This window comes from Plecotus auritus, assembly GCF_963455305.1.
Source record: "Plecotus auritus genome assembly, chromosome: 2".
NCBI classification, from domain to species: Eukaryota; Metazoa; Chordata; class Mammalia; order Chiroptera; family Vespertilionidae; genus Plecotus; species Plecotus auritus.
The window spans coordinates 224307873-224329251 of NC_137771.1; the positions used below are offsets into that span (position 1 = coordinate 224307873).

The window sequence follows — 21379 nt, forward strand, 5'->3', positions numbered from 1 at the left end:
CTGTAAACAAACAATAAAATATATTTTTTAAAAATATAAGAAACAGGCTAGTATATTGTTTTCAGCAGCAGGCATTCTTTTCCTTTTCCATTCTCAAATTTGTTTTTAATCCAATAAAAATGCCAATCAGATTAAAACTCTATATGCTTCTATAGCAATGATGTGTAGTTGACTTTGGATTCAGGAGAACAATTTTGTATCAAGAAGTATAATTGGAATAAAGTAAAATTGGAATATGAATAATCCTTAAAATATAAAAACGAGATCATTGCTTTCTGTCAAAGCTGTATTGTCTATATCCGTTTCCCTTCATTACAGACCATCTTAGAATACACAGTGATCTGAGTCATGATTAAGTAACCTGACCGAGGACTACTGCAGATGTAGATTTTTATCTACTAATGAGGTTTTTTCCATACCCAAATACGGATTCATTTTTAGGAGAGCAGCAATGCTTCAAGCATGCTGACTGTCCCAACACGTGACTGACCCAAGACCATCTGGGACACTAGGACTTGTACTGTCTTGTTAGTATTAGTGACACTATAATCATACAGGATCCTCCAAAAAATTTAAGCTTGTACACTAACATACAAATTGGACTTCTAGCTGAATTATCCTGTATATATTTCTAAAAACTGTTTGTAGTTTTCCAAGAAAAATAAAGCACTTTATAATTTACCAAGTTCTCGGTAATAAAATTAACACTGACTTACATGTACGTATTTTTATTTTAATTCCACACAAGTTATTCTAATGTCTTAGACTGTTTATCTTTAGGAAGTTCCCATTTCATGACATAAGACTAGAGAGAGAGCTCTATCGAGTTGGAGTTGCTGTATGCAAAGTAATTTCACATATTCTCCCCCACTTACTTGAAGTTCAGGTTTCCTTAAAGTAGTTTTTAAAGCCCACTTAAAGTTTCTATTGTAGAATCTTAACTTTCCCCTTATTTTGGGTTACAAATAAGCATTTACTAAAATGTCTTAGGAGTTAGTATTTACCAGGTTCCTAAGTAGGGTACTTCCATCACTACATCACAAAGGAATTAATCGCTACAGCTTAATGTCATTTTGCCCTACAAAACTTTTGTTGTAATAGGATTTTGTCAATGCTAGTCAACTGGGTATGTGTTGGGAATGAACCAGTTGTCCATTTTTAGTGCTTTTTCAACATGCAGATGGCTGCAGTTGACTAATACTAGTATTACCTACCACAAGTACAAATTTCACCTTAATTTTGCTATCTAGTTTTAACTATTCACTTATCTGATGTAGCATATTAATATACAGGGTTGGGCAAAAGTAGGCATACAGTTGTAATACAAGTAAATACAGTAATTAATAATACAAGAATAAACTTTCATGGACTCACAACTGTAAACCTACTTTTGCCTGCCCCGTATATTCTAGCTTTTGCCCACACTGAGTTGATGTGCTAAAGACTGGCTTTGGATCTAAGTCAGCTTGCAGAGAACTAATGTTCACAATTTAAAAATTCCTAAGAAATTCTTTGAAGTGGTAAAAACACTGCACCTTAAGCCACTTCCCATTTCACTCCCCCGACTTTATATGCACGTGACTCCACAGAGTCCAAGGGGGGTGACCATGGTGATCAGCTTAGTCTGCCCAAATGCCATTTTTGCAATTCCTTTGATTTACACGGAACAAAACGTATCTAAAAAATGTTTTAAAATTGACTTTAGAGAAGGGAAGAGATAGAAACATTGATGAGAGAGGAACATCAACATGGTTGGGCTGCCTCCGGCAAGCCCCCATCGGGGATGGAGCCTTCAGCTCAGGGCATGTGCTCTGCGGAGAAATGAAACAGACTGGGAATCAAACTGTGGCCTCCTGGCTTCATAGGTTGACACTCAACCACTGAGCCACGCTGGCCGGCTAGACAGTTTATTCTTAATGACTTCAAGACTAGGCTGCCAAGAGATAAGGCCTAACATTCAGGGGTTAATGAGCTTAGGATGCATTTTTATCAAGAAATATGTCTGCCCTAGAAGAGGGCTAATTCATTTTATGTTTGAAATGTGAAGATCTAGCTTTGGCTCCACCTAAATTGCTAAACGTGGAGTAAGTAGGTAGTAGGCCCACCATCACGTGGCTCCTCAGCACAGCACAGTGTGATGGAGCAGCTGCCTTCCTGGGCGCTCTGTCCTACCTTTTGTCTGGTGGGCCCTCCACTTGCTAGCTCCTGGCTACAAGCACACTTCCCTAAAGGAAGCCTTCCTTGCCCTTAGTGGAGGTTGGTTTCTAGACTGTTCTCACAGCACTGCACTACTAGTCCTGCACAACAACTGCACTTGCATACATGTAGAATTAGTTTGCTTCTGAATTTTTACCCCGATCCTCTGTGTGCCTGGCACATGCCTAGCTCAGAAAATACTCCAATAATGAGACTAGGATTTAACAACTCCAGTTATATAAAATGCTCAAATATTTGGGAAAAAAAATCTAGGATTAAGACCACATTTCAGTCCTATAAAACAAATATAAAATTCCTTTTTATCTACTAACCATTTTTTTTTCCTTTAACCAAAGGAAATACTGGTATAAATTAAGAGTTAAACCCTTGTAATAGTGCTGATGCTGGGTCATCATGTCATGATGGTATTTCCTCCTTGTTTAGGTTCTAGGAAAATTATTTCAGAACTCCTATTGAATATTTTAAAGTAGTTCCACAGGGAGTGCTGGAAATGATACCAAAACGTAAAACCTCTATATGGTTCTATTTTTAAAATTCAGATTTAAAAAAATTCAGATTTTAGATGAATGAGTTTGATGCTGAAAGTACTTAACTCCATTCTCACAAGTCTGCTACTGTTTGAAGTGACCGTTATCCTTACAGATGATTTAAAGTATGCCAGGTGGAGGGATTGCAGCTCTTATTCAAGACTTTCTTTTGTAGAAAAAGCAATGCAAGGTTATATCAAGGTCAAAAACATGTATTTGATGATCACATGTTTTTATTTAGCAATGTGAGTAATTTTGCAATTTATTGTTTAGGAATGTATTGTTGAGGAATGTAAGTAGTAAAATCTTGTGTTACAAGATTTTTGCATTTACATGAACTTTCACTCGTTTTTCAGAATTTGTTCCTAGAGACAGAGACCCCAATACAAAAATGAGAACATGTTTGCATCATCAGAAGGATGCAGTGCAAATGCCTAGTGACACTCTGAAAGCAAAAATGGTGCCCGAGAGAGTTCCCCGCAGATGTGCTACTGTTGCTGCAAATAAAATAAAGATAATGAGTAATCTAAAGGAAACGATTTCAGGACCAGAAAATGTCTGGATTAGGAAGAGTAGCAGAAAACTGCCCCATCGAAATGCTTCTGCTGCGGCTAAGAAAAAATTACTGAATGTGTATAAAGAGGATGATACAAGTATACATTCAGAAAGTGAAAAAGAGCTAGAAGATATGAATAGCAAAATGCTTTTGTTTTAGACCAGATCCTGGGAAGAGGAAGTAGTGACTGTGAAATGGGCATGTGGAATTGAAAATGGCCACGAGTGAAACGGCAGTTGCATTCTGCTCCTGCTCTAAGGTGAATCCCTTGTTGGCACTTTCCGAGGAATTTTCTGAAAGCCATAATCCAGAGTCACAGTGGGTCCCGGGGAGGCTTCCTCTCAGTGAGGTTTTGTACAGACACTGCAAAAATTCTGAGGAGGAAATAGTCTGTGTGTGAAGCCTATGGTTGGAGAGGCAGGCAGAAAAGTCTAATGACAAAATTCCTTTTCAGAAGGAAGAGTCTGGGAGAAATTTCTTGATTCCTAAGAGGAAGAAAATATAGTCGTCCCTCCATATCCCAGGGGGTCGGGTTGGTTCCAAGACTTCCCCAAATCCACAGATGCTCAAGTCCCTTCTATGGTATTTATATAACGGACACACGTTCTCCCATATACTTTAAATCATCTCTACTTATAATACCTAATACAATGTAGATGCTATGCAAATAGTTGTTATACTGTACTGTTTAGGACTAATGACAGGAAAGTCTACAAAGCCACTACGGTTGGCCTAACTACATAGTACACATCAGCAACAATGTGGCTTTTCCCCTAGTAGACTATTCTTGAGTTGTGGTTGGTTAAATCCCCAGATGCAGAACGCTTGGATATGGAGGGTCAACTATAAAGGGAAGTGTACAGGGTCTATAGCAAAAACCTAAAGGAATAAAAAAATTCAAAATCTCAGCCTGCTCATTTTAAGGGTTTTGCATTACTCACCACGACCATGACGTCATTATTAAAGTACAAATTAGGCACATTTCACGAAGTGCCATTGAGCATATTTGACTTTTGAATGAAGCAAATATGTGCTTTAGCAAGATGCAGTCCCTCCAATTCACAACCCCAAAGTCAACGAGGACTTAATCCTGGGGTTTTAATAATCGAGTTCTGAAGTAGTGTTGGAAATGGAATCCATTAATGTTTTATTTTGTTTATAATATTGGAATTCATATTGAATGAGGACCACTTGATATGACTGATTCAGGGAATATATATTTTTCTACGAAACCCATGAATGTGACTCACAACTTCCTTCCTCATTTTTACTTTCAGGTAGCAGCATTACACAGATGCCAAAATGTGCCTCATTATGAGGCAGGGCTCAGTTTTAATAAGTTAGAAAATACAAAATACAGGTCAAGATCAAAACAGTCATATTTTTAGATGACACAGTAACATCCTCTTATGTTTCTCTATAGCACCTTAAATTTAGAACTTTATGAACACTGAGCAAATTTATTACGATCTCATCACAACAAACTTTAATGGCGGTATGTCTGGGCTATTTCATTGTGGCTTTAAATGGGATTAGAAACCTGGTCTTGATATTATGAAGAATTTCTTTGCCATGAGATATAATTTGTTAATAGGTATTTATTGAAATGAAAGTCACCAGGTTAAATGAATGCACTGTGAAATCTTTAACATAGCACATGCTATTGGAAAACGGAATTGTTTCCCATTGAAAAATATCTGTGAATATTAATAATATGATTTGCATGTGTCAATCTGAAAAAGTAAAATATGGAAACCTTAGGGTTTCTATTGCTTTTTCATTAAAAGACTAATGTAATGCATATATATATATATATATATTTTTTTTTGTTGTTGTTGTTGTTGTTGTTTTGTTACACAGATTGGCCAAGTGTCTAGATTACTTGAGAAATTTGTTTGTGGTTGCATGTCTACTTAAAAAAAGGCTTTTTTGTTTCCTTTTTCTTCGCATAAGCCAGAATACTTCTACCCTACAGTTCATGTCCTTTATCTGTTTATAGTATACTTTCATCTGAAATACTGATGCCAGTGTCTTGTTACTAGTGCAGGTGAGAAAGGGGAGAATTCCAAATAAATGAAATTTTAGGTGCATGGGATTTGCTTTTTGAAATCTAATGAAATTAAACCTATTTCCAGTCCCATATTTACACTTAATTTCATAGAAAAAAAATTTTTTAAAAAATATATTTTATTGATTTTTTACAGAGAGGAAGGGAGAGGGATAGAGAGCCAGAAACATCGATGAGAGAGATACATCGATCAGCTGCCTCCTGCACACCCCCCACTGGGGATGCGCCCGCAACCAAGGTACATGCCCTTGACTGGAATCGAACCTGGGACCCTTGAGTCCACAGGCCAACGCTCTATCCACTGAGCCAAACCAGTTAGGGCTCATAGAAAATTTTTATTGGGTATTTTGCCACCTTTATCTCCCACCACAAAATGAAAATATTTGTCTCAGTTAAGATTGCTTTATGTAAAAGGTTTTGACCATTTCAGTGTAATGAAAGGATTTCAATTTTGAATTTATAATTTACTGTGGTTGGGTTAATTTCTCTAGTTTAGTATTTAATTTGAACATATATTTGCCTTTTTTTAAGTGCTCAGTCTAAGTTTATTGTAACTGTATGATATAAGCTTTTGTTTAAATCTTGACATTCTTGTAAAATGCGAAAGGTATGCAGAATTTTAATCACGGACAAATGTATTATCATTACCCTATTTATAATTTCAGTTAGCTTTTAGAAATGATTTCTTTATAATTATGAAACCAAATTGAAGATCTTAATAGTAAAATTGACATTATTTTATTTAACAAAGGGGCTAGGACAAAGTGATACCAAAATCTTTTTATTTTGTAATTCAGTCATTCTATAAAGCCAATTAACCCAGGAGTCTTAATGCAGTTTTAAAACATCACATTGGTAATCTTGTATATTCTAGCTTACTCAAGTTTCCTAAGCGCTTACAGGATAGCAATTTGGGTCTTACTGTTTATACTTAAGTGTTCAAATTTTGCTTCGAAGTCCAGTCTTATATTTTGCAGTAATGTGTAAAATTGCTAAATATTGGTTTTATGTAAATGGTTTTGTGATCAGTGTCTCCACATCTTAAAAACAAGATGTTTCTAGGAACTTTCTGAGGTTTTTTTGATTGTCTCAAGAGGCTTCCCCGACCGCAAATTAGTACTTAATTTGGGAATTATTTATAGACAGCATTCCAAAGTGTAAGCAATGCCATGTAGTTTCAGCCCAACTAAATCTAGGTAAATGTGTTTTTTAAAAAATTTCCATTGCAATACCGGATATTTTCACTTTTATTTGAACTATGGTAGTTGTCCTTTTTCCTCCTGTTTGGAATAGTGCTCTGTGAACTCTGTCTTCAGCAAATTTGAAAGAGAACCAATTAAACACTTTATTAGTGTGAAAGGCTGTTTAAAGCGGAAACAAATTTTGTATTAGAAATGGCCACGTTTTAAAAAAGAAGCTAATATTTTTGCAGTCTCATAGTCTTTTAGATCAGCTTGACGACCATCAGCTTTTGAAATGTGAATTCCTACTGCCAGAGTAAAGGCCTCATTTTTATAACACCACGAAGCACTGTGTTTCTTCCTGCCCGCCCATCCTTCCTCGGCCCGATCCCGATCCCGTGGGCGCCCAGGGCCGGGCGACACCTGCCTGGGAGAGAGCGCGGTTTGGAGCCGGGCGATTAGTGAACTAAAGCTCACCCTGTCCCTCCTAAGGGAGAAGGACGACGGAAACGGAGCAAGGGGGGGAAAGGCAGAGGGATCCACGTCTACAGACTGGGAATGGGGCGCTGACCCCCTTCCCCAGTCGGCTACCTGTCCGCACAGGAACCCCCGCCCCGCGCCCCCCTCTCGTCTCAGCCTCCCAGGCCCGCAGCCGCCTGGCCCCAAGGTCTCCCCGCCGAGCTCCGGCGGAGGGAAAATCTCCAGTCCCAGGGCGCGTGCGCGGAGGCGGTGCAGGGGGCGTGGCAGAGAGCGGCCGGACTTAGGGGCGGGGCTCGGGGGCGGTGGCCGAAGGGCGCGGCAACGCTCTGGGGCGCGTGCGCGGAGGGCGGGGTTGGCGCGCAGGCGGCGCAGGCGCAGTCCTGTGGCGCCGCAGTTGGCAGGACGGGTGGGAGGGACAGCATGGCGGCCACGTTCTTCGGAGAAGTGGTGAACGCGCCGTGCCGAGCCGGGACGGAGGACGAGGAGGAAGAAGCCGAGGGGAGAACGGAGACGCCTGAGGACAGGGAGGTGCGGCGGCAGCTGGCGCGGAAGAGGTGAGGTCCTGGCTCGGGGAGCGGGCGGCGCGTGCGGGCCTGCGGCCGTGGGTCCCTCACCCGGGCGCCGGCTGTCGCTGGAGCGGGGTGGGCGCATGGGACCTTGGTGGTTGCCGCTCGTCCGCGGCCCAGCGCTGCCCTGGGCCTCGGGAAGGCCCCGGTGGTCTGGCTGCACCAGCTCCAGGGGTGTGGGCCTGCTGCGGCTTCCGTGGGTGGTTGGACTCACGTGTTCTTTAAAGGAACTGCCCGCACGACTCCCTTCACCACTGATTTAGGTGGCTTCCTGCCCACTGGTCACCTCTTCCCGGGCGGCAGGGCTGTATCTTCGCGCCCCAAGTTTGCCATGTATTTGGGTCATGGACATGACACAGCTCTCTTGAAACTGTATTCTCCGCCCCGCGCCTCGGTTAGCATTGCGTGTCAGTGGCAGGTGGATATCTCGTTTTAAAAAGTATTCTTTCCAAACACGCAAACATTGGAGAAATTGGCGAAATGAAGATTTTTCCACCTTTATCTCCCACCACCGGAAAGCAAGTCCCCGTGACCATGGCCTTTCACCTGTACGTTTTTCGGAATGCATCTTAAACGCTACAGGCGTTTTCTTCTATGCTGTATCACCCCTGACAACATCAGTAATTTGTGATGCCACCTAATAGCCAGTCCACGATCACATTGATCCAGTTGTCTCAGACATGACATTTTCCAAGGCTCTGTGTACATCCGAGTCCTCCCCGCCTTGTCTCTGCAGCTTGCGTTCATTTGGAGCAGCCGCCCTCCCTGTCTCCCTGTGAGAGGCTGGGTGTCCTGTAGGACATGCGCCCTCCCTTTCTCACCGCGCCCTGGGCGTGTCTGCTGCTTCCTCTTGTGCCCTTTAACACTTTGGGCGTGTCTGCTGCTTCCTCTTGTGCCCTTTAACACGTTGTGTTTATCGCCTGCACTTCCTGGAAGTGGAAGTTCCTCTAGAGCAGTGGTTCTCAACCTTCCTAATGCCGCGACCCTTTAATACAGTTCCTCATGTTGTGGTGACCCCCAACCATAACATTATTTTCGTTGCTACTTCATAACTGTAATTTTGCCACTGTTAATGAATCGTAATGTAAATATCTGTGTTTTCCGATGGTCTTCAGCGACCCTGCTAGCAGTTCTCAACCTGTGGGTCGCGACCCACAGGTTGAGAACCGCTGCTGTAGAGCCTAAGACCATCGGAAAACACAGATATTTACATTACGATTCATTAACAGTAGCAAAATTAGTTATGAAATAGCAACGAAAATAATTTTATGGTTGGGGGTCACCACAACATGAGGAACTGTATTAAAGGGTCGCAGCATTAGAAAGGTTGAGAACCACTGCTCTAGAGACTGGGTCAGATTCTGGTTGAATGTTTTGCTGGCAAGAAAGCTTGGAAGGTGGTGGTTGGTGTTCCTGTGGCCCGCGCTGCCTGCTGTCCCGCTTTTAGGGATGCCGAGATTGGTTGGTGGTGGTTTGGTCGGTGGGTCGGGGGATATAGCCTGATCTCTGGTTGAGTTCTCCGGGAACTTTGTGTGGGATGGTTTTCTCTGTTGTCATCACCTGATTCCATTGTTTCCTGAGGATTATAATGATCTATATATATAAAAGCCCAGTGACCAGAACGGCGGGATGACCAGAATGACCGGTGGCTATGATGCGCACTGCGGCAGCCAACCAGCCTGATCCAGGCCCCGATTGCCCCCTCCCCTGCCAGCCCGGCCCCTTTTGGTCCCCAACACCCAGATCAGGGACAGGGCCAGTTGCCAACTGCCTGCAGCCCCCCTGGCCGGCCCAATGGGCCCCCATCAGGGCGGGCCGGCCAGACCCCATCCGTGCACTAATTCGTGCTCCAGGCCTCTAGTGTTCTATATAAAACCAAAATTTGTATGTTGCTTAATACAAAAATCATACTTCTAGTATTTTTTTTAAATCATAATAAGGCACTATTTATATGTAAGTTGCTTTAGTTTCGTCTTTTGTTTCTTGTGTTAGGGAGGTGCGGCTCTTTCGAAGACAAACCAAATCATCTTTGGAAGTTTCTCTGCTGGAAAAATATCCTTGCTCCAAGTTTATAATTGCTGTTGGGAACAATGCAGTAGGTGAGTGGAAACGCATTAGATAGACATTTTGTTGAAAGAATAAAAGCTCAACTTACTGTTCTATTTTTATTAGAAAAGATTTCAAATGTTTGTTATTTTTTTAGAAAAACTCATAATAGAATAACTTTGTATTCAGGTAAAATCTGTCATTCATGTGGCACTGTCTTTTTGATAAGCTTAAAAAATATGATTTAAAGGAAATGTTCTTGGCTTTAGGAAATTAATAACAACTGGAATTGGTTCCAGTGTGTTCAGGTATCTAGGATTCCATAAGTTCCAGGGCCTGTTTTGGCCAGACCTGGGGGGGCAGAGGGGGCATGTGTATATGACCCCCTTGTAGCAGTGGTTCTTAAATGTTTTTCAATTAACAGGCTCCTTTAAGAACATAATGAGAACTCTAGAAATAACAGTAATCACTAGCATTTTGAGTACTTAAGTTCTAAGGTCTTTACATAAATGAATCCATTTGAGAAGTTAAAGTTAGAACAGTGCAGGGTTCAGCTAGGACCATGGTCGGCAAACTGCGGCTCGCGAGCCACATGCGGCTCTTTGGCCCCTTGAGTGTGGCTCTTCCACAAAATACCACGGCCTGGGCGAGTCTATTTTGAAGAAGTGGCGTTAGAAGAAGTTTAAGTTTAAAAAATTTGGCTCTCAAAAGAAATTTCAATCGTTGTACTGTTGATATTTGGCTCTGTTGACTAATGAGTTTGCCGACCACTGAGCTAGGACAATATGCACGGGCACGTGCAAGCCTGTATAATTTTAGGGCCTCCTTCGGCTCAAGGAGAGCATTCGGGACTCCAGTCCAGATCTTTGTCCTATAAGGTAACCCTGGTGTTCGCAGAACAACTACAAGGTTAAATAACTACCGACTCATTTATGTTAAAGTTCTACTGGCTAAAACTTTGCAGGTAAGTGTTGCCTTGTGAGGGCATAGTAAAGTGGGTCAGTGAACCTTTTCAGCTCCTGGCTCTAATACCATCTGTACTCAGGCCGTGGCCTTTTAATTCTATGGCCTCAGTTTCCTTTTCTGCTAAATGGTAGGGTAAAGTTGATGGCCTAGAATGGCCCCTTTACCTCTAAAATTCTAGCGTAACTTGAATGAATTTATTTTTTATTGACTAGAAAATGCAACCTGCAGAGCCAAACACTAACTCCTGTGAATTGTTTTTACAGCATTTTTGTCGTCATTTGTTATGAATTCAGGAGTCTGGGAAGAAGTCGGTTGTGCTAAACTCTGGAATGAATGGTGCAGAACAACGGACACTGCACATTTATCCCCCACAGAGGCTTTTTGCGTGTTTTATCATCTGAAGTCAAACCCCTCGGTATGTGGGACTGACCTTACGTGTTTAAGACTTGTTGTGTAGCCCTAGAGCGTCGGACTGTGGACTGAAGGTTTCCATTCCAGTCAAGGGCATGTACCTTGTTGCTGGGCCCGTGTGGGAGTGAGGCAACCAATCCACGTGTCTCTCTGTCTCCCTCCCTCCCTTCCACTCTCTAAAAAAATCAATGGAAACATATCCTCGGGTGAGGACGGAAAACAACAAAAAAGTAGTAGTTGTGTAGGCATCATTTATGTCGCGGTCATTTGAATTCCCTGTTCCTCTGTGTCTGCTTCGGGCGGAGGCAGGGTAGTAACCACTTCGCTGTTTATGCGCTGTTGATAAAGTTCTTGGGAAATTCTGATATAACTTTGTTAGAAACAAACCACAAACATTAGGTATTTAAGTGTTGCCCTCATTCAAATGATTACTTCAGTTGGTGACTGCAGACATGCAAAAATGTTCATTCTGTCAAAGCCGGGAGTTCTGCTTTGTTGCTGTGTAGGCCAGTATTTAGCCAGTGCCTGGTACATGCTGGAAACTCAGCTAATGTCTGCTGAACACATGAGTGCTTTATGCATCCTAAATACAGTTCTGGTAATACCAGGCTTTCATCCCACCCTAATTTGTCCTGATTTTTAAGTCAGAAAAGACATTCGGTAGCTGATGCTGAGTGATTTCTTTGGGTTGTATTTGTCCTAATTCTACTCTTGCGTTCATTTAGAGAACTCAGTGTGCCGGGCAGTTTGGGAGACAAGTCAGGAAGGTGAGGTGGCCATGCAGGTCATGTCTGCCCATCTGCTTGTCTGGCAGAGTTGCACTCCCCCCTGCTGGACACTTGAACAAAGGCAGGGGCAGGGATTCAGACATTGGATGAAGTCAGTAATTCCATAATATTACAATGCTGCTTATTTCAAATGGTGAGGACCAAGTGTTAGCCCCCAAAACTTTAGAATTTGGTTTTATAATACTTACAGTTTGTTTCTATAGCATGCACTCCGAAGTTACTGAAATTTTGTAAGGATTTTTATAAAATATTCAGTGTTTATAGGATTCCTACACCGGTGGGGTCCCTTGGCCTTGCCTGTGGGGATCAGGCTGAAACCGGCTCTCTGACATCCCTTGAGGGGTTCCAGATTGCCAGAGGGTGCAGGCCGGGTTGAGGGACCCCACTGGTACATGATTGGGGCCAGGGAAGGACCGTGAGAAGGCTCCAGAGCAGCCGTGGGCAAACTATGGCCCGCGGGCCGGATCCGGCTGTTCTATCCGGTTCTCTTGCTCTCCCCTGCGCTCCTTTACTTTGAATTTATATTAGTTCACACAAACACTCCATCCATGCTTTTGTTCCGGCCCTCCGGTCCAGTTTAAGAACTCATTGTGGCCCTCGAGTCAAAAAGTTTGCCCACCCCTGCTCCAGAGTGTGTGTCTGGCCCATTTGCCCAGTCCTGATTGGCCAGACCCCAGCAGCAAGCTAACCTATTGGTCGGAGCATCTGCCCCCTGGTGGTCAGTGCCTGTCATAGGAACGGTTGGACACAGCATATTAGGCTTTTATTATATAGGATTACTCAGGAAGCTAAGCATCAGAAAACTTTATCTGATCCTTAGTGGAAAAGTTTCACTTTAGATAGTGACGGTCAAGTAGGAGAAATGTCTGTTACTGCGTCTAGTTTTACCATTTATTGGTTAGATATCTCTTAATTATTCAGAACCTACGTGTATAGGCAATCTGGGGTGCATAAATATATCTCCAGTCTTTTGTTCTCCCCTACCCACTGGTCCCTATTCCCCTCTTGTACTTGCTTTGTACAGTTAGCTATTTGGCAGTATTTTAAGAGAAGCTATGGTTGACTTCTGTGGATAGTATTGTTCTGTGACTTTCATAACCAGGAATCTCATCCTTTCATGGCCTTGTGGTGTGGCAGGTTATCTCACCTGGAGCTTATGGTCTGCAACAGGGCTTCTAAACTAACACCCCTCACAGGCATCAGCTGTGCTTGGGACACTGTTTGGGCGGAGGTCCTATCAGGCCACAGTTGTTGCTCTGCTAGACCTGCTGTTGAGTTGGGCCTACATGCCGCGGAGTACTGGTCTGAGTCTGGCCTACATGCCATGGAGTACTGGTCTGAGTCTGGCCTACATGCCGCGGAGTACTGATCTGAGTCTGGCCTACGTGCCGCGGAGTACTGGTCTGAGTCTGGCCTACGTGCCGCGGAGTACTGGTCTGAGTCTGGCCTACATGCCGCGGAGTACTGGTCTGAGTCTGGCCTACGTGCCGCGGGGTACTGGTCTGAGTCTGGCCTACGTGCCGCGGGGTACTGGTCTGAGTCTGGCCTACGTGCCGCGGAGTACTGGTCTGAGTCTGGCCTACGGGCCGCGGGGTACTGGTCTGAGTCTGGCCTACGTGCCGTGGAGTACTGGTCTGAGTCTGGCCTACGTGCCCCGGGGTACTGGTCTGAGTCTGGCCTACGTGCCCCGGGGTACTGGTCTGAGTCTGGCCTTCTCAGGGGGCCCACAGAGGGCAGCAGGGCTGGGACCACCCTGTGATATAAGGGGTTCTGGTGGTCTTCACCGGGAGCATCTTCAGTGCCTCATGTGCTGCCGCCCAGTCAGTGTGCATTTTATTCCAATATTAATCACCAGTAGTAGCTTGATTCTTACATTTAAAGCAAAATAAGCCATTAGCAAATTCAGAAAAATAAGTGTTATCTAAGTGTAATTAGGATATTCACGATATGTGTCTGGTGACAGTCTGGGGTGCATATAACATTTATTTGACTACAAAACTTGGGATTTGGTTTTTCAGGTTTTCCTTTGTCAGTGCAGTTGCTACGTTGCTGAAGATCAGCAGTATCAGTGGCTGGAAAAGGTGAGAGATGCCGTTAGGTAAGGGTTTATTTAGTATCTTTACACTTAACCTACGTAGTCAGATACTGAAGTGGGGAAAGTGTTTGGGGTTTTTTCCTTAAAATATTACAGTAACTTGTTAGAGAATATAAAGAATAAAAGGACTTATTTAACAAACATAATTAGCATAGTGCTAAAGATTGTAGGTTGCAGAGGCATAAAACATTAGTTGAATTCTTCCCATCCACCTTTTTTTATTTTGTTTGAAAGAAACAGAAGCTGTATGCATGAAACAGAACAGGACACCACCACGGGTGAAAGCATCAGTGCCTGGCAGTGCTCGGGGCGGGAGGCAGGGGGCTGGCACTCAGCTGCCACTCACTCCAGACCCCAGAATATTATACCCGTTGTTCTTAGCATTTTGATGAATTGATTGAGGCTTCCTTTTGTGGGAAAGTTGGGTACATAGTATGTGCTCAATAATACAAATTTTTCAGTGAAGACTAACTCAGCTAGGAATTTTAGAGAATAATTATAATTTGGGCAGTTACATATTATTTTAAAATGAAATCGATGTATGATGTGTATCTTAGCAACAGTTCAGCTTACATCTTAGGTATATTTTTGTATAGGCATTATACTTAATTAGAAATAAGAAATTTGATGTATTCTCATTTTAAACTAGATTGGCATACTTAGGAACATTTATTAAAAGTTACTAAATGGCCCTGATTGGTTTGGCTCAGTGGATAGGGCGTCGGCCTGCGGACTCAAGGGTCCCAGGTTCGATTCCGGTCAAGGGCATATGCCTTGGTTGCAGGCACATCCTCAGTGGGGGGCGTGCGGGAGGCGGCTGATCCATGTTTCTCTCTCATCGATGTTTCTAATTCTCTATCCCTCTCCCTTCCTCTCTGTAAAAAATCAATAAAATATATTTAAAAAAAAAGTTACTAAATGCATTTTAGAAGGTCTGTGAACCTTTGATAATTATATACATGATTTTATGTTCATGCACTTTGTGTATTTTTTAGGGAGAGGTTTTATTATATCTCAGAAGGGTAGAAAACTGCTGTAATAATTGGTATTTTTACTTTATTTAGTATAATTACTATGTAAAAAATATTTTGTTTTTGTACTATGGAAATACTTTCCCAGACTTAAAAAAAGGTAAAATTATGCATTTCCAAAACAAACTTTTTTTTTTTTTAAATATATTTTATTGATTTTTCACAGAGAGGAAGGGAGAGGGATAGTCAGAAACATCGATGAGAAAGAAAGAAACATCTATCAGCTGCCTCCCGCACACCTCCCACTGGGGATGTGCCCGCAACCAAGTTACATGCCCTTGACCGGAATCGAACCTGAGACCCCTCAGTCCCCAGGCCGACGCTCTATCCACTGAGCCAAACCGGTTTTGGCAACAAAATTTTTTAATCAATATTTTTTCCCCTGGGGACACTCTTTGGGTCCCTCTGCTGTTTGGTTCCTGTGAGCCATGTAATCCTGATAATCACACAGTCTGACAGGGCCGAGTGTTGTGGATTCAGACTACAGGTGTTAGAGAGAGGCTGTAAGTTAGGCCTTGTGAGCATGGTATGTCTTAAAGGGGACATACCTGGTATCAAGTATATATAGTGTTAACATTTTTGGTTTATTTACAAAGCTGTGTGATATAATGAAATTAGTCTTGCAAATCACTTATGACATAATATAAAATCTTCACTTTTATTGTTATTACTTGACATAGCCATTTCTTCTCTTCATAAAATACTTTCAAACAAGGTTCTGTGACCTAAAATATTTTTTCTGTAAAAAATTGCTGCTATCCTTGTTTATATTATCATAAATAAAAGCTGAAAGAGTCCGTGGAAATTCATTAGACACAAACTTAGAAGGACATTGCGGTTGGAGCGATTGAAACTCGCCTACATTGTACTGTATAGAGTCCTCCCCTTATCTGCAGGGGATGTTTCCAGACCCCAGTGGATGCCTGAAACTGCAGATAGTACCAAGCCCTATATGCATTACGTTTTTTCCTATACATATACACCTGTGATAAAGTTCATAAATTAGGCACAGTGAGAGGTTAACAACAACTAATAATAAAGCGGAGTAATTAAGACAATAATTGAACACAAGCACAGCCATACCTCAGTAGTTGATCTGATAACGCGATGGCTGCTACGTGACAGGTGTAGTGTACACAGTGTGAGACTCTGGACAAGGCAGTGATTCACGCTCCAGGCTGGATGGAGTGGGATGGCATGGGAGTTGATCATGCTACTCAGAACGCACCTAATTTAAAACTTGTCAGTTGTTTATTTCTGTAACTTTCCATTCAATATTTTCAGAATGTGGTTGATAACGGGTAACCAAAACCATGGAAAGCAAAATCCAAAAGCAAAACTGCGGATAAGGGGGGACTACTTAAAATTCTTTTACATCCACTTAAAAGTGGTTTTTAAGAAGACGCATTTGCTGGCGTCGTTGGTGGGTAGGAGCGGGAGTGAACGTGACTGCCGATAGGGTTCACAGTCGAGTGACTCGTTTACTCTGGACGATGGTCTGGCCGTCGTTCGTGGCTGGCGTAATGGCTGCTCTGGCCATCTTTGTTCCTGACTTCATTTCCTCCGACTGCAGCTTCCTTAGGTAGTAATGCTGTCCTAGTTCACAGGTGAGGAAAGTGACTTGAAGGTCACTTAACTAGAAAGTGACAGAACCAAGGTCAAATCTAGGTGAGGGGATAGGAAAGTGTGTGTTCTATTTTTCCATGGACACTTCTGCTCCTGCAAGGCCTGACATTACTGTGAGTGGTGGTAGATAAACACCTGGGGAAATGTTTCTATTCTGTAACAACGTTTTATATATATAATATATATTTATATTAATTTGAAATCAATTATGTGTTAGGTTTTTGGCTCTTGTCCAAAGAAGAGTATGCAAGTAACTATTCTCACCTGTCGACATGTTACTGACTATAAGACTTCAGAATCTACCAGCAGCCTTCATTCTCCTTTCCTGAAAGCCCTAAAAACACAGAATTCCAAAGAGCCGCCATGCTGTTCACTGCTGGAACAACCAAACATCGTACACGACCTCCCTGCAGCAGGTGGTATTAAAGTTCGTAACCTTTACATTACCTCTTGGTATTGCTTTATTGGTAGTTATTGCTTTGAGTGTGAGAGATCTTTTGGAAGTAGTTTGTCAATGATGATTAATAATGCATTGCTGTTTAACCTCAGTATCTGTAGTTGCCAGTACATTCTGTTCGGTTTGAGTTGTAAAGTTTCCACACACAGTTAACGTGGGAACAGCTCTGAGTTCTTAACTGGTACCCTTCAGAGCTGCTCTGTTTCTTGGTCTTTGGTAACTCACATGAGCCAAGGTTAGATATAAATTGTTGGCATATGAAAAGTTGGTAAAGCGTGTTTTAATTATCAAAATAGTAGTTTCAAATATTGAATCTTGATAGTTGTAATATTTTTGTACCTGTTACTATATAAAAATTAGATTGTCACTTTTCAGTAGTAAATGTTACTATATACAGTTAGTTGTTATCCTATATAATAAAAGGCTAATTCACTATGATATGCACTGTGGCTGCCAACTGGCCTGATCTGGCCCCAGTTGGCCCCTCCCAAACTCCTGCAGCCCCTCCCCCTGTCTGGCCCTGTCCCTGATTGGCCCCCCCACCCTGATCGGGGCCGGGGCCAGCTGGCCTACTGCCTGCGGTCCCTCTCGCTGGCCCGGCCACCCCCCTTCCCCGCCTCAACTGGCGGGAGCCTCTGGCTGGCCGGCCCCCCAATAGGTCTTGATTGCCAGCCAGGCCAAGGGACCCCAACCGTGCACGAATTTGTGCACCAGGCCTCTAGTTAATAAAAGGGTTTTCTTTCCTCTAAATGTTAAATATATTAGAATAAATGGCTGAAAGTTTTATATTATGCTTTATGTATTTATTATTTACATTTAACTTACTTTGTTTAGGATAGTTAGCAAAATTTTAATCTTGTAGCTACTTAAAATGTGTTTCAGCAGTATGTTCAGGAAATGCAAATAAACAATATTCGCCTATGCTGTGCACCTGAAACTAATACAAAATACTATTGAATGTAAACTGTAATTGAAAAATTAAATTCAAAAAAATCAATATATGCAGAAGCAGGAGAATACTTAGGAAAATAATTGGCTTTGGAAAATATATGCATTATAATTAGTTCAAAATGGCAGTAAATGCTTTTCCTTTCTTGTATATTCAGTTCTGAGCTACTGTCAAGTATGGAAAATCCCTGCCATTCTGTACTTGTGTTATACTGACGTGATGAAATTAGACCTCATTACAGCTGAGGCTTTTAAGCCTGTGCTTTCTTCCAGAAGCTTGAAAGGTTTGGTTAAGGTAAGACTTTATTTAACTCCTTGACTTAATAGCTGGCTTACTATCATGAACAGGCAAGCATAAATGTGTGGTGTCCACTTAAAACCTAAGTAGCACTTTGAGATCCTTTTTTCTCAAAGCTTCCTAACCTGGCGGTTGGAATTTGGCGCCCTCTCTTGTAGATATCCCCCTGTAACTTGAGTGTCTTGTTTGTGTGTGATAGATCAGTGCCACGCATTTAAATCCCAGGTGGCTGTGTAGAAAGATGGTTTTACTATTCGAGAAGTTTCTGTAACTAATTAATTTGGAAGGTTGGTAATTTTTGAGAAGGCATTTGATTAATTTAGAATGAATTAATTTGGAAGGCAGTATTTTTTAAGGAGGCATAGTATGGATTCACCTAAATTTGTGTGGGACTAGATGTGTGAAGATGAGATAAACCTGTTCCCTGCTTTCAGTTTGTATATATATCTGTGGGCTCTTCCCCAGAAAAATACCTATGAAATGTATATACAGAAAGTCCTGCCTGTAATTTCAGGTAGTTTAGGAACTCCCCTCTTCCTAAGAGATTTGCTGAAAATCCACGGACTCCCAATTTGAAAACAGCTTCTTTAAAGGGATGAGGGTATAACATTGTTCCACAGCCCTGTGTTGTTCAGGATGGCCATTCGTGTTAAGGCAACTTTTCTGGTGTGTTGGTGTTAGCTCATCTCACAGGTCTCATAATTAGTTTGTTTCCTAGTGCCTCAGTCTTTTTGTGGCAACAGGCCATGTTTTTTCATTTTGGTGTTCCCAGTTTGTCACAAGCTTGGCATGTAGAAGATGGCCCTCAATAACCATTTGTTGAATTATTAAGAGTAAAACTGTAAGACTCAAGTATAATTCAGGTACTGTCAGCATTCTGTTTCCGTGGATGGCAGGGCCGACTTTTTGCATGATTCTGCTCCATTTCATGTAAGGAACTTGAGCATCCGAAGAGATTAGTAGCCTGGGAAGTCCTGGAACCAATCCCCTGCAGATACTGAGGGACCACTGTGGGTCTTCCAAAACCGTTAGAGTAAAGGATAATCTTTCTGACAAATTGAGCTCCCTTACCCTATCTAATAAAGAGTTAATATGCAAATAGACCATCACTCCAACACAAGATGGCCGCCCCCATGTGGACACAAGATGGCCGGCACAGGATGGCCAGCAGGGGAGGGCAGTTGGGAAGGACCAGGCCTGCAGGGGAGGGCAGTTGGGGGCAGGGACCAGGCCAGCAGGGGCGGGCAGTTGGGGGTGACCAGGCCTGCAGGGGAGGACAGTTGGGGTGACCAGGCTGGCAGGGGAGGGCAGTTAGGGGCATTCAGGCCAGCAGGGGAGCAGTTAGGCATCGATCAGGCTGGCAGGGGAGTGGTTAAGGGGTGATCAGGCTGGCAGGCAGAAGAGGTTAGGGGCAGTCAGGCAGGCAGGCAGGCAGGCAGGCAGGCAGGCAAGCGGTTGGGAGCCAGCAGTCCTGGATTGTGAGAGGGTGTCCGACTGCCCGTTATCCCTCAAGGGGGTCCCAGATTGGAGAGGGTGCCGGCTGGGCTGAGGGAACCACCCCCTCCCGCCCCCCATGCACGAATTTCGTGCACCGGGCCTCTAGTACCTATATAGCATCTCTTTTGAAGTATATGCTAGTGGTTTTGTGTGCTTCTTGGTTAACTGATTGGCTCTTCCTGCTTCCTGAGAGCGGGCCAGGCAGTCCTGTCCATATTGTGGTATGGGGCTCAGTGCACAGGTACTCCAGAACTTCGGACTTGTTCTGAGAACTGTAAATCAGGTGTCACGTAGTGTTTAGTTCAACTTTTGGGTTTTAAAATATTCTTTGAAGGGGAAATTTAAATAACTTTTTAAACCTTTTTATTTATGCATTAAACAAAGATTTGTGGGAGGGAGGGTGAGCCAGGTGGCTGTTTTGAAGGGTAGTTTTCTTAGTGACCACATATAGTCATCCCGAATTCATAATTTCTTTGATCTAAAAGTGGTATTTGGTCAAACACTGGATTCTCTTGAGTGCGTCCTGTGAGGACCCCACAGTGCTAGGTGGTCCACCCCAGTGGGTCCTTTGGTTTCTTAGGTGATTTCATGCCAGGCCAACAGTGGGCATTGTGTGCCGGGCAAGGGGAGGGGGAGGTCATTCAGGAGAGGCTGCACCAGGGACGTGGCTCTTCAGCTGGATTTGAAAGATGAGTGAATCCTAGCGCACAGGGCAGCAATGTGAGCCAGAGTGGGCGCGTTCAGGGAGCATTGACAATGGTGTGAGCAAGGTATTGGGCTGCAGAGGGAAGTCAGCTCATGGGGGTGAGATGGGCCGAGCTAGAGCTTCCTGTCCACGTAAAGGCTTTAGATGGCCTGCGGGGATTCCTCTGCGTTTTGAGTGACAGGAGGACACCCTTAGATGTGTGACCCACTTGCCTTCTGTTTGAAAGGAGGTGAACGGCCGCGCCCTTTCCAGTTGGGCGCTGGTGCAGGGCTTGGGGTTGCATGTCGCTTCTAACTGAATTCTCAGCCTCACTGTGTAACATCTTTATTCTCTCCTTTCAGAATATTCCCCAGAGCACAGAAATACTGAAGAAATTGGTGGCAACGAATGAGATTCAGAGTAACATTTATACGTGACTCCAGATGGTTTTGTCACCGGTCCATTCCTGGGGGGCAGCGGCAGCTCTGTTTCATAGGTTCCTTTTTTTCAGGAGTATTTTGAGGGTGTTCAAAACAGAATAAACTTATTTTAAATTCCTTGTGGTTATAATTGTTTTTTATGGTGGTGCTGTTCACAGCTAAAGTAAGCCAGTTGCTTTTCTTTATTCACTAGGTGGGAGTGTTTTTTTTTTTTTTTTTTTTAAATATATTTTATTGATTTTTTACAGAGAGGAAGGGAGAGGGACAAGAGAGTTAGAAACATCGATGAGAGAGAAACATCGATCAGCTGCCTCCTGCACACCTCCTACTGGGGATGTGCCCGCAACCAAGGTACGTGCCCTGACCGGAATCGAACCTGGGACCCTTCAGTCCGTAGGCCGACGCTCTATCCCCTGAGCCAAACCGGTTTCGGCGGGAGTATTGTTTTATTTGAATATTTTGAGGTAATATAGTTAAATTTTTAAAAAGCTACAGT

The 21379-nt window shown here is 43.0% G+C and overlaps 2 protein-coding genes across 3 annotated transcripts in view; both read left to right on the forward strand.

Moving 5' to 3' along the window:
- The window catches only part of BRWD1 (bromodomain and WD repeat domain containing 1), a 91512-nt gene extending 87337 nt beyond the window's left edge, over positions 1-4175 (forward strand). Inside the window, exon 42 of the mRNA XM_080658066.1 lies at positions 3101-4175. Coding sequence (XP_080514192.1) covers positions 3101-3459 — 359 coding nt within the window. The 3' untranslated portion in view covers positions 3460-4175. The remainder of the gene's footprint in view (positions 1-3100) is intronic.
- Positions 4176-7355: 3180 nt separating this feature from the next.
- Positions 7356-21000, forward strand: PSMG1 (proteasome assembly chaperone 1). Of its 2 annotated transcripts, XM_080655101.1 has the most exons (7): positions 7356-7583; positions 9588-9694; positions 10871-11022; positions 13825-13887; positions 16776-16974; positions 18122-18258; positions 20806-21000. In XM_080655101.1, exons 1-7 carry the CDS (start codon positions 7450-7452, stop codon positions 20878-20880), a joined length of 867 nt encoding a protein of 288 aa, XP_080511227.1. In that variant the 5' UTR covers positions 7356-7449; the 3' UTR covers positions 20881-21000. The 2 variants fall into 2 exon arrangements, with proteins under 2 accessions (XP_080511227.1, XP_080511228.1); XM_080655102.1 differs by lacking the exon at positions 13825-13887 and having other exon boundaries at positions 7406-7583.
- The last annotated feature ends 379 nt before the right edge of the window (positions 21001-21379 follow it).

Excerpts from the sequence above, each read along its gene's own strand:
- PSMG1 (XM_080655101.1), top strand. The coding sequence starts at position 7,450 with ATGGCGGCCACGTTCTTCGGAGAAGTGGTGAACGCGCCGTGCCGAGCC. Across the intron at positions 7,584-9,587 it reads CGGCAGCTGGCGCGGAAGAG|GGAGGTGCGGCTCTTTCGAA; the intron begins GTGAGGTCCTGG and ends TTCTTGTGTTAG. Across the intron at positions 9,695-10,870 it reads TGTTGGGAACAATGCAGTAG|CATTTTTGTCGTCATTTGTT; the intron begins GTGAGTGGAAAC and ends TTGTTTTTACAG.